Below are 12493 nucleotides of genomic sequence, written 5' to 3'. Positions count from 1 at the left end.
ATAAGGGGAGCGATGTGTCGAAAAAGGTTGGGAACCACTGGTCTATAACATGTGAATAAGAGGCATCTGCACTGAATTAAAAGTAGCACAAGATTGCATAAAAGGACACGCAAATAGATGTGTAAAAGATAGCAACAGATACTGATCTGTAAACCTAACAATAAGAAATAGATAAAGATCTGTACTGATAACAGTAATGACAAGTCTTTGTGAATTAGGCATTCCTGTGCATTTTCTGTACCGTTCGATGTATTTCAGGTGTGGCCATACGCAGAGCGGGTCGTCCGAATGTTCCGATCAGGCCCGTGCCGGATACGAGACGAGATGCTCGGTCCTGACCGATCCTCTTGGGCCTTTCGCTAACTGCCACAGCGTCGCAAATGCTGCCGTGGCGTACGACGTGTGCGTGGCTGATATGTGTAACATGGACGGAGACGAGGACATGCAGAATCGAGTTTTCTCTTCCTACGTTCACGATTGTTTGGAATCCTCCAGGCAACCGTCTCCCTGGCGATCAGGCTTGCGTAAGATATGTAATGTCGAGCAATAAAAGCATTCCTACGATACTATACGTCAAAGGTGTAAAGCACAACTCTTAGCTTTTCCGACTGCGTTTCAACTCTGCTGTACATCTTGATCAAATTGTGATAACATCTTAAAACACTCCGTCAAGATCCGAGAAATTAAGAGATTACTGTTTCTTGCAGTACCCTTCGATGGAAAATGATCACATTGCTCACGAAATCGAATCAAAGAGAAATTATTATTAAGCAATGTTACGATGCAACGAGGGTCAATGATTTACGAAACATGACTCGATTTTGTCATCACAAGTCTGTTGAAACACATCGATGCCATATAATTGATAATAATAATAACAGTAATTTGTAGATCTCCGAATATAACAATATATCATCCCTGCACCAGGCCGCTGTACACCAGGGCTAGTAGAATACCAAAGTATATAGCGATATGTCGTTATTTCTCTCAAAAATTAAATCATTTCTCATGATAATGACTTGCTTTTAGAGGCATAGGTGTACCTAGGACGAAAATATGGGAAGTGAGGGTGAATATTTTTAACAATGCTATGCCGTCACAGATGCATTATGACCCAGTGTATGTATGATCCCCATTCTAAACTTGGAGCGGCACAAAGGCGCCTCTCTCGGTTACGTTACGTTTTTTGAACATGGCCCAACCAATTTCAGCTATGCCGTGTCCCGCCAACAGCCGTTACGTGCGATGCATGCCCCAGTGCCAGCCCACGTGCGGCGACCCGGAAGCCACTCTGTGCAAGCGAAAGCTGCCGTTCTTGCTGGGAGAAAACTGCGTCGAAGGTACGTCGACTTTTTCAAGTTTTTCATCTCGTATTTGGAAATCGTTCGTGTTGTGTTCGCAGGATGCAGGTGCGCTGCCGGCTACACGATGTCGCACAACAAATGCGTGAAGACGGAAAACTGTGGATGTACCGTTGGTGGAATTTATTACGTGAAAGGTACCGCTTTGTTTCGCAAGGATAAAACTTATTTTATGTGTGGCAAGGTATGCGCGCCGCACGTGTAACAAATAACTTCACAGATTTTGTGGGTTGCTTACGTTGATTGCCGTTTACATTTGCTTTAGGTTTTTCTCATTTTTGACCGGTTGCACGAGCTGAGAAAGAACGTTTTAATATGTTAGGTATCAAACCGTCATCGATGTGCGTAGTATATACTGCAAATTTTCGCTGTTGAGAAGATAGCCATTCAACGTATCTATTCTTATACTTTAACAGTTTTTGAAGCTAAACTACTTACTGACGTTTTAGATTTTGTTAAGTACGAAGTAGTGGTAAGCAGTAGATTAAAGGATTGGCATCACTTTTATAAAATTGACGTGGTCACTCGGTAACCCACACCATTTACTATAACAACAGATGTAATTTAAAAAATCACACTTGTTTTCTTTGTTATTAGTCATCCTATGTTAGTTGCATGTCGATTCACTGACAAAGTACCTAGTCTTCTTTCAGACAGTTGCAACTGAGACTGGATAGCAGCATTTCTTCCTGCATTGTAATTTCTATGTGACAGGTTTCAAGTTTCGTCGTAACGACTGCAGACAGGAGTGCGTTTGCCGCGGGCAAAACGAATTCGTCTGCAAAGAAATCGAAGGCGGCTGCTTGGACACTCAAAACTGCGGCACAACACCGGAGGGATTCATGCTGTGCGTGCCGAAAGCGCGGGTAAGTGTTTTCTGTTCATTGGTAGACTCAAATTGAAGTCATGACGCTTTTTAAAACAGAAAAGGGCTGTGTGCAAAGCTATCACGGACCCGCATTACACGACTTTCGACGGAAACACTTTCGATTCTCAAGGGATCTGCTCGTACACCATGGTCAGGTAAAGGTCTACTTTAGCAATACTGTCAGGTCGATGATATTCGATCTCAAATTGGCATCAATTATATTAGCTTTGCACATGCGAGTCTTGTTTGAGCTTGTGCTCTTGCCGTACTGAATTGAATGTTGTGAGTGTAAACTGTGCTTTCAGACATGCATGATAGCTATGATTCCATATTTGAACACTGAATGGTGTATTCATTTTCATCAATTAAACACACTTCAGCATTAACATAACACGAAAAGGCAGGAGTCGAAACGACTTGGTGTAGGCTCTCAATTAAACGCCCCCTTGACCTAGAACGTGCGAATAAGAGGCATGCAGAATGAATTGAAGGTAACCGAAGATAACAGAAAAAGGACAAGCTGTGAAAATGAAGTGCCATGCAACGATAGGCAAACCAGATATGTCGTGTAATCTCAAGTGAGGACTAGAATTCATATACAAATCAATGGTTTTTTTCCCTGATACGCTGAAAAATCACGAGTTGATGCCTCACGATTACCGAATTCATTTTTCAGCTCCAAATCCGACAGCGGCCTCGATCCATTCTCGGTGGTCGCGGTCAACGCGCAGCCGCTAAGAAATATTCGGGTTTCGACTGTGAAAGAAGTACACATGGATTTCAGAGGACAACGGCTGTCATTTTATAAAGGACCAATTGCGACGGTGAGGATTTTTATTAGAAATTTTATCGATCCAAAATACTGTTAGAATTACGATACAATGAAAATTAGGAATCGCATCAATCTTTGATCTGAAAATACAGTGATATTAATGGAAGGACATGTAGGGGCCAGAGGTGGTCAGTTATGAAGTACTACTACTATGAAGTACTCAAGTAGGTTTTGCCCATTTGCGGTACTTACTCAAGCTGTTATGATTTTGGAGTACTTCCGATTGTACTTCAGTTTTTTAGGCAAAACAAGGCCTAGAAATGTAGAATACTTTCTCTTTCGCTCACTTGAAAAATGCTACTATTACTTATACTTGAGTAGGAATTTACGACATTAGTTCTACTTGAGTGCCAACAATGATTGTATTATCCTTCAATCACCTCTACTATAGGACTGCACACTCGCAAAGACATTTAGAAATATCCTGCAGAATTGAAATTATGAACCCCTATCAATATTTTGGGTTGACAAATGTCTTTGTTGCATCGCAGTTGAACGGCGAGCAAGTCAACACTGGAACCAGACAGTCCGGGATGAAATTGGCGAAGTCCGGCCGGTTCCTCACTGCTCATTTCAACTTTGGCCTGTCTGTAAATTGGGACGGCGCTGACAGGTAAATTGAGATATTAATAACGGTAGAGTTGAGTTAAATAGGTGTCTAGAAGTACATATCTTCAATATTACAACAAATAGTGTATTCATGTGGTGAAATATGTTAAATTTGAAGCTTTTCTACTGACTCTCATCAGGAGTGAACTTCGGTAAATGCGAGAGAGAGTTTTTATTTTTCATCCAACCGAAATACCTAATAAACAGACACCAATAATGGTGGTACAGAAAATATACATTCACAGTATTCGGTATGAGATAGGAATGATCGATATGACCTTGGAGGTCAACTAGTCTGATCAAACATGTACCCTTGTCTCTACACAGTCTAGCTTTAAATGCGGTTTACCAAATTCGTTGTACGTTGTCGTTATGTACACATTTGCTTGATTTGTTTGTTTCTGAGGTAAATTTTCTGATTTAGACTGAGGATCTACGCCAAGGCGATCTTGAGAGAAAAGATCGAAGGCGTCTGCGGTGACTTCAATGACGATCCCAGCAACGATCTCACCCACGCCATCACAGGAGAGGTCGTGACCGACCCTGAGAATTACGTGGAGTCTTGGAGAGTCCTTGGTTTCAACGACACGTGAGTCCTTTACGCGTGTCCTGTAGCAACGCGTTTCCGATATGAGAAAATGGCACCCGAATTGTATTCGTATTTTCGCACTTTTGAATCTTGGTGGAGTTGAAGGAACGCTCTAAATTTCTACTAAATTACATCTAAAAGTAGCGATGTCTGAGACACATCAAAACTTCTGCAAGCGGAATTAGAAAAGGAAGATCTGAAAAATATCTGGAATGTACCAAAGTAATCAGTTTCAAGAAGAAAATTTGGTCGCCGATTTTCATACTTTTAGCAGTTAACCGAAGGTATTTCATCCCGAAATTGCGGCGTTCGTATTCTTGACCGACACAAAATGAATAAAGGCGCTATAAATAGGCTGGGTGCGATTTTCAAACATATGTTAGCTGTTCAATACAAGAGCTCTATTTCACCAAGTTTTTATTACAATTTCACTCATAAAACCGATGCAAACATATCCCCAAAGTAGTTTCTACTTTACTATATGCGGAGTGTAAAAAGTTAGTACTGACCACTTGGGGTGTTCAAAAATAACTTTTTCTTTCGAATTTCACTGGCTACTTGATAAAATTGTTGTTTTGGTTATTATAAACTCTGCACACCAAATTTGGTTGCAACGAGTGGCCGCTTTGCTACAAGAGAAGAAAGTTTTGGATTTATTACGTAAAAATCAAACAGAAATTGAACAAAATTTTCTGCTCACCCCATGAAATTGTTAGGCTGTCTGCAGAAACGATGCTCACCAAATTTGGCTCAATTCCAACCTGTGGAAGCGGAGTTATTGCAGTCGAAAAATTTGGATTGTGATAAAATAGCACTCACGGTGGCTACCCTTGCTACTACACCATATAAATGATACGTGTGCCAAGGATATCTAGTTAGATCTCATGACTAGTTGTAGATATATCCGTGTTTATACTAATGTATTACTCTTTTAGCTGCGTTGGCCCTATGGCCGATTTCCTCAGCGAATCTCCGCCATTCGTGTGCGGCCCAGAAGACAGAGCCATCGCGGCGGAAGCCTGCGGGGTTCTGATCAATCCCACCGGCGTCATGAGAGGCTGCCAGAGATTGGCGGACTCTGCCACGATGTACGAAAACTGCATTTTGGACTTGTGCGCTTTCGCGGGCGACGTGTCGGTGCAGGAAAGAGTCATCTCGGACTTTACGGAAGATTGTCGCGCCGAAGGAGGGGAACTGCCTGACACCTGGAGACAGGAGGCTAACATAAGTAAGAATTTGTTGAGTGAGAGGGGGTCATTGACGAGGCACTTCTGCTCTTTCGGAGTATCAAAGTTGGTTTTGCCAACTCACACTGTTTGCTTGAGTGGTTATGGTTTAAAACTACTTCCAATTCCATTTATCAGTTTTTTCTGCACAACTGCTTACTTTTTCAATTTTGGATTTACTGAAATAGACCTCGTATTGTGGTAATACATTTTTGAAAATCACGTCAATTTGTAGTGGCGTGAGTCATTTTGCGATAGTCTCAAAGATGCACCCTGTCATTTCGAAACCAACCACCTAAAATATGCCATGTATTGTCCAGGATCTACTTTATCTTTAAATCTACTCAAACAAGAACATTTAAAATTTTCATTTTCCACTTCCACTTCAAGTAGATTTGGCATGTCTGGGAAATGGCAAGTCTGCTTGTGAATGAGCAGAATGTTTTAGATTTACTTCTACCTCTACTTGAGTACCAACCGGACCACCTCCTGTTAAATGTGTGCCATTTTTGAGACGCAAATTACCGACGTTTCGCGGTGATCATAGATGTATTTTCAATTCAGCTGAAGTCACTTGTCCTGAGCACAGCCACTTTGCGGCCTGCATGGACATTTGCCAACCGACATGTTGGGACTTGGACGTATCGGAATGCAGAACGGACGACCCGTCCAAAGGATGTGTTGAAGGTAGGTCGGGCTTGCATTATAGTGATTCGGCGACAATCCATAAGCTTGATATGTGTATTAATGTCATGGTTTTACATATGTAAGTATGTTGGATCCAAATGTGTAACGGGTTATTTTATTTCCGAGTTAGTGTTGCAGTATTTAATTGCTTGTAAAATTTAGTATCACAAACGGTAATCATATTCGTGGGTATGTTTTTTTTTCGTTTGTTCTTATATATCTTCATATCGAATACCGTATATTTGTAACATTGATAACTTACAGATTTTGTAGTCTCCTACGTAGTCTCAACAATTTTCCAAGCACATTGACCAATGATATTTTTATTTTAAGGCTGCCAGGCTGATGACGGTTACGTATTGTCCGGCGATGAATATGTGCCTGTGACAGAATGCGGATGCTTGAAAGACGGCAAATACCATAAGGTAAGTCGTATGGAATATAAATATGTTCAAAAAATTCATCTACTTACTACGATTTCAGAATGCCGAGTCATTTTACACGGAAGGTTGCGAGACCAAATGTGTTTGCGAGTCCGGAATCGTAACCTGCACTAAGTCTACTTGCGGCCGTGACGAAGAATGTATGCTCGACGCTGATGGAAAACGCGCCTGTGTTGCTATCGGTAAGTTGACAGATCAATTTATAATCCTGATGGCAACAATAGCACCTAGCTTCTTCATAGGTACTGCATACAAAAGTTTATGCTATATTAATTTTGTTTCTAAATTGAAAACAGCTTCTTGGAGGTACAGAACTTCAATATACAATTGAATGGTATCTTCATATTGAAATGAACCCGAATATTTCCAGCTGACACTCACTCGTCAGCAGAAATCGTCAGCAATGAGTAGAGAATTGGAAAGAACATTGTATATCAGCGATCGTATCACAAATATGACGTCACATTATTTGAAATTTCATGCTGGTGACGTCATATTTTGTGATGCGATTGTCGATATACAATGTTCTTTCCAATTCTCTACTAGTTGCTGACAATTACCCCTGACGGAATCTGGCCAGCCAGTCAGCCGAAAATATTCAGGCTCATTTCAATATGAATGCACTATCCAATTGTAAATTTACAACAGTAAATGACATTGTTTACACAAGCTGCTGAGTGAATGTGTTAATATTAGGTAATGAGACTGTGCAGATTTATTTACCATATGAAATTAAAATCACAGACCGCGTATTTCATAACGTAACAGTTGCAATGCACAGCTTTGAAATTAACATTACAAAAACAGTAATGCTGAAGTTGGACTCAACATTTATTCAAGTTGACTGATCTAGTTTATGCAGAATAAAATATTCTGTATAAATTGCAAGTCTCACATTAGTTTTGTATCTTCCCTGTACCGGTATGTTTTTGTCGTATTCAACTTCTGCGTTACCGTTTTCTTTTTGTAGAGTTGGTTGAAACCTAGTTTGTCGCCATTGTTACATTTGGAACTGCGCGTTCTGTGATATTACATACTTCTGTATACTTTGCACACAGTACCTAACTAAACCACCCTCAAAGTAAACGCATTTCCAGTTTAGTGTATACTACATACATCCTATGTACTGGTTAGATTCGTATTCCGAGCCGTAAATTGCCCTTGACCGCTGTACATATCGTGAACCATATAGTGCATGACCACGTAATGAGTCTTGTTGCGTACAGAATCGGCCGTGTGCCAAGTGTGGGGCAGCACCCATTTCAAGTCCTTCGATAACCACACCTTCGACACGACCACCGAGTGCAGTTTCATCGCCGCCAAACGCGAAATCGTGCGAGGCGATCCGAGCAGCCGCGAAAGGAACTTCTACGTTCAAGTCACCGTTCGCAGCGACCCGGTGATCAAGGGAGTTTTCGAGTCGAAGAATGTCCGAGTCCGATTTCCCTCGCAAGGCATCATGGTGCTCTTACGAGATGATGCGCAAGCCAGAGTGAGTTGAACACAGAACTGTATGCTTTGGTGTTGATAAGTATCTACACTCTACTGCGTTCATGCTGCACGAGCTAAACGGATACGTTTTTACTCAAAATAGGTTCTCGCTGACCGTAAGATGTTACGCTATGTGTTTCTGTCGGACAGTTTTATATTGTATGTGTACCGATGAAATTTATCTTGGACTGTTGGATTATCAGCATTACGTATCATTTAATAAGTATAATTTCACCAAGGCAAACGAAATTTATATCCTATAAGAACTACCCATAATAGCCCTTACAGGAGCACACTACAACATGTAAGCCTCGTGTATATGTTTAGTTGTTTACTTATTCCGCCGAGGCTGTTAAAAATTTGTTTTTGGAAATCTACTATTGATAAAAACCATTCACACAAAATTTGACTCGATTGCAACCGAAAGGAGCGAAGTTATTGATGTCTGCAATTTTGGATTTACCATAATAATAATATTGCTATGGTAAGAAATTATCGTACAGATATCTATGAAGGAATACTAATGCTTCTTTACACATAAGTCAAATCCTTGTGACAATTCGTCAATGTTAAAATTTGTGTTCCTGTCGGACTGATAATAAAATGCCATACCTTTTGTGGTAGGCCTAATCAATCCAATGTCGGATGTCAAGCTTGGGCCTTTCTCGTAATGCTAATATTTCACTTATTTTCCAGATCGCCGGAAAGATCTATTACAACTGGCAGGGTAAAGACCCCGTCCGGTGGATAACGGTCAACAGACGAGGATCATATGTTGTCTTGAAAACTTTCTTCGGTCTTGAAGTGGCCTACGACGGGAACCATCTGCGTGTCAAGCTACCCAGCAAGTTTGCGGGCAAGGTAAGTTGAGGCATTCTAACGTGAAAGAGGACAAATTCCCCAAAAAAGAGACATTTAAACGCCCTATGAGGACACTTTCAATTTATTGAAAAAAGAGGACAAATCCTCTTTAAGACGTATGGTAACCCTATGAAAATAAATAAAGTGTCTGTCCATAGGTGAGGTTGATGTGTCAGATCGAGGTCAGATAATCTTGAGAGCTGACTGTATTCATTCTGTCATTGTATCTAGTTTCCAAGTCTGATTATATGGCTTGATGAGGAATTTTGTGACAAACAAATGTAAACACTCGCATATACTGCTCTGTAGTAGATGTCGCATTGCCGCAGTTATTCTCTCCACATTTAAAACATTCCTTTGCGCTTTTCAGGTCGGCGGCCTGTGCGGTAACTTCAACGGTGAGCCGCAGGATGACTTTTATATTGGAAACAAGGAGAACTACGACAAGCGTAAATTTACGTTGAGACATTCCGGGCATGGATGCCACAGGCTGGAAGAAAGCCCGCCTCCTTTATGCACAAGCACTGAACTGGCAGCCTGGTATGATCTGTGTATTGGTACTTGGCGGTGCTGTACCCGAGTAGAAGTAATACCGTATCAGTATCAGTTTATTAGGAATTTCATCATTTCAAAACACAGCAAGACTGCGATATAATGAAAATATAGGAAGGTGTCAAAACGACTTGGAGTAGTCTTTGAAATCAGACACCCACCCGGGTCCAGTAGGCGATGTAAAGCGGAAGCATGCACACAGAATGAAGAGTAAACGAAGATAATACAAAATAACAAGCGAGGTGGCCTGTCAAGGCGAGATCGACATGACAGGTCGGGGTCCGGTTAACTTGAGAGCTGACCGTAAATTATTTCCAAGACTTGTCTAATCTACTTCAAATGGAAGTAGAAAATGAGTATCTGAGAAATACTAGAAGTAGTAAAATGACAAAATATGATGTCAGCGTCATGGAATTTCGAATACCGAGCGAGGAGAAGAGATCACTTGAGCTCAATATACATTATTCAATATATAATATATAACACATCCCATTTTAGGAGCGGTATCGACAAATGCGGCGCTATCCTTGACGAGAAATCCGAATTTTCAAACTGCAGCAAACTACTTGACGCCAAAAAGTATTTCGACAAATGCGTCAGCGACATGTGCCGCGCTAACGGATCGCGACGTATCCTAAAACAGGTGATATCCGGAGCCTTCTGAATGCGCGTTTACGCAACACTTTCATCTGTGTTGCATGGTCAGGCTTTGAAAATGTACGCCTACGAATGCTCGGCTGCGGGCGCGCCGGTCTGCGAATGGCGTCGCGACCTGATGCTGCAAATCGCCTGCCCTGTCAATAGTCATTACGTGGGATGCGCCGACGCTTGTGAGGATACGTGCGGCGTTTCGGAAACTTCCGAGTAAGTTTACGAGGTTTTGAGAAATCCAATTTGGCATTTAGCATTACAGCCAATGGCAGTCGAAGCGGGTCAATATCAGTGCTCGATACAAGAAGAATTGATGTTATGTATTTATACTCACTTGCAAGATTACAACATATAGCATAGTGGACAATCACTTATATTAAAGTAGACCTACTTTCTAGTTTTTAAAATGCAAATTATAATAAGTTGATTTGCCTCCAAACTGTCCAATTAAAATTGCAAGTTGTCAAAAACATAACCTCTTGAGTGAGCGGTGCAAGAAGGCAAAACCTACCTTCGTACGTTAGTACTGTTCGAAAATAACCTTTTTTCAGATTTTTGCGGCTATTAGCTAAAATTGTAAGGTTAGCTAAAAAGACGTCGACGCCGAATTTTGCTCAATTCCAACGAGTAAAAGTGAAGCCATTAGAGTTTGAATATGTTGAATTTATTATTGAAAATATAGCGATTTTTTTCTCAAATTTGACTGGCTAACCCTTGAAATTGTTATGTTGGCTGTAAAATCTATACCAAACAAATTTGACTCAGTTCCTGCGTGAAGAAGTAAAGTTATTTGAGTTTTTTATTAAATATTCTTCGATTACCCTCAGTAAATACTATATTTTTCAAATCCACGATTTTGAAAGCCAATATCTTTGCTTCTACCAGTTGGAATTGAGCCACAAGGTAGACAGTAAATTAAAAAAAATCATTTTTTATGGTCAGTTCAAAATTTTTCAAATCTGATAGCTTCACTTCTACCAGTCGGAATTGGCTCAAATTTGGTGTGCAACGTTTTTTTTGTATGAAAAAAAAAATTTGTTGAACAAACCTATGAAGGCCTCTGGTTCGCACGAAGCGTATGATCAGAAAAACATCGATCTCTTTCTTCGACAGATGCAAATACGCAAAAGTGGAAGACTGCGTCTGCGACAAAGGGTACATCCGCTCCAACGGCGCGTGCATCGCGAAATCTGCGTGCGGCGGCTGCATCATCAATCGCAAAGTTGTCACTAAAGGTAATCGCATCGCGACTTCATCGGTGTCATGGCAAATTCTGAGTCAACCTGCTGCATCTTTCAGGCTTTTCGTATCGTTCCGACGGATGCGGCAAGGTGTGCACTTGCGTCGGTAACGGCGCGATCGAGTGCGTCGACAGCAAACCGTGCATAAGACGAGCTCGATGCGGAAAAGATGGAAGAGGCTTCCAGCAGTGCCTGTTAAAACCGCGCGTGAGTATATCTTGCGACTAGGTCTTGCGTGAATTTGGAAGAGATTGGTGAAGTACTTCTATTTTTCCAGAATGCTCAAGTATATTTTGGTTATTTGCACTATTTACTCGAGTGGTTACGATTTTGGAATACTTCCATCTCTACTTTCAGTTTTTATAGACAAACCATCCCTAGAATACCTACTGGAAAATTGTTACTTTTTCTCAAGTGGAAATTAATGATATTACTTCTACTTTTGTCTTGAGTGCCACATTATGAGTCAACTAAGTTACAACCTAAATTTGACCATAATATTGTGATCCCTTTGACAGTGGGGTATTTCATGGATTTTGCTGGTCAGGGAATGTGCTTATTGATCTCACCCTCAATAGATGGCTGTGGTGTGGTGTGTTTGTCGGCAAGTTATAAAATTGATGTATTCCGTATCTTCACAGCGAAAGGCACAGTGTCAAGTATTTGGCAACGGGCATTTTATCACGTTCGACGGCTCGCGATTCAACACCACAACGACTTGCCTGTTGATGATGGCTAAGTATGTACTCGACGTTCATGTTATCCTAGATTGGCTCGCTAAATTTGTTCTTAATCAGGACCAAAGCGGGCGCTACTATACCACCGTTTTCCATAGAGGTCGACATGCAATCGGCGTCTAACCCGATATTGTCGAACGCTGCAGAAGTCATTGTTAAAGTGGCCGGAAACGATATCCTTTTGGCTCGAGGAAAACTAGTTATGGTGAGTTTGCTAGGTCATCTACGCCACTTGAAAGTTACAGGAGTATGGCGATTTTGATACCATCACACTATGATAAGAATCCGAGGTGGTCAGTAACTAAGCACTTTTTCAAGTACTCAATCAAATTGTGTCTACTTTCA

The 12493-nt window shown here is 41.1% G+C and overlaps 1 protein-coding gene across 1 annotated transcript in view; it reads left to right on the top strand.

Annotated features, from left to right (window-relative positions):
* LOC145441772 (IgGFc-binding protein-like) overlaps positions 1–12493 on the top strand; it is a 52014-nt gene that overhangs the window by 33979 nt on the left and 5542 nt on the right. Inside the window, exons 55-75 of the mRNA XM_080319714.1 lie at positions 259–524; positions 1212–1340; positions 1403–1498; positions 2076–2227; positions 2287–2384; positions 2906–3053; positions 3553–3674; positions 4095–4259; positions 5195–5487; positions 6050–6172; positions 6506–6597; positions 6656–6797; positions 7842–8107; positions 8803–8967; positions 9338–9507; positions 10018–10162; positions 10226–10383; positions 11284–11405; positions 11470–11618; positions 12053–12150; positions 12209–12353. Coding sequence (XP_080175840.1) covers positions 259–524; positions 1212–1340; positions 1403–1498; positions 2076–2227; positions 2287–2384; positions 2906–3053; positions 3553–3674; positions 4095–4259; positions 5195–5487; positions 6050–6172; positions 6506–6597; positions 6656–6797; positions 7842–8107; positions 8803–8967; positions 9338–9507; positions 10018–10162; positions 10226–10383; positions 11284–11405; positions 11470–11618; positions 12053–12150; positions 12209–12353 — 3244 coding nt within the window. The remainder of the gene's footprint in view (positions 1–258; positions 525–1211; positions 1341–1402; positions 1499–2075; positions 2228–2286; positions 2385–2905; positions 3054–3552; positions 3675–4094; positions 4260–5194; positions 5488–6049; positions 6173–6505; positions 6598–6655; positions 6798–7841; positions 8108–8802; positions 8968–9337; positions 9508–10017; positions 10163–10225; positions 10384–11283; positions 11406–11469; positions 11619–12052; positions 12151–12208; positions 12354–12493) is intronic.

The sequence above is a fragment of the Botryllus schlosseri genome, chromosome 6 (genome assembly GCF_051294905.1).
Source record: "Botryllus schlosseri isolate E-star chromosome 6, Bs_hap1, whole genome shotgun sequence".
NCBI classification, from domain to species: Eukaryota; Metazoa; Chordata; class Ascidiacea; order Stolidobranchia; family Styelidae; genus Botryllus; species Botryllus schlosseri.
This window is presented reverse-complemented; position numbering and strand designations above follow the sequence as displayed.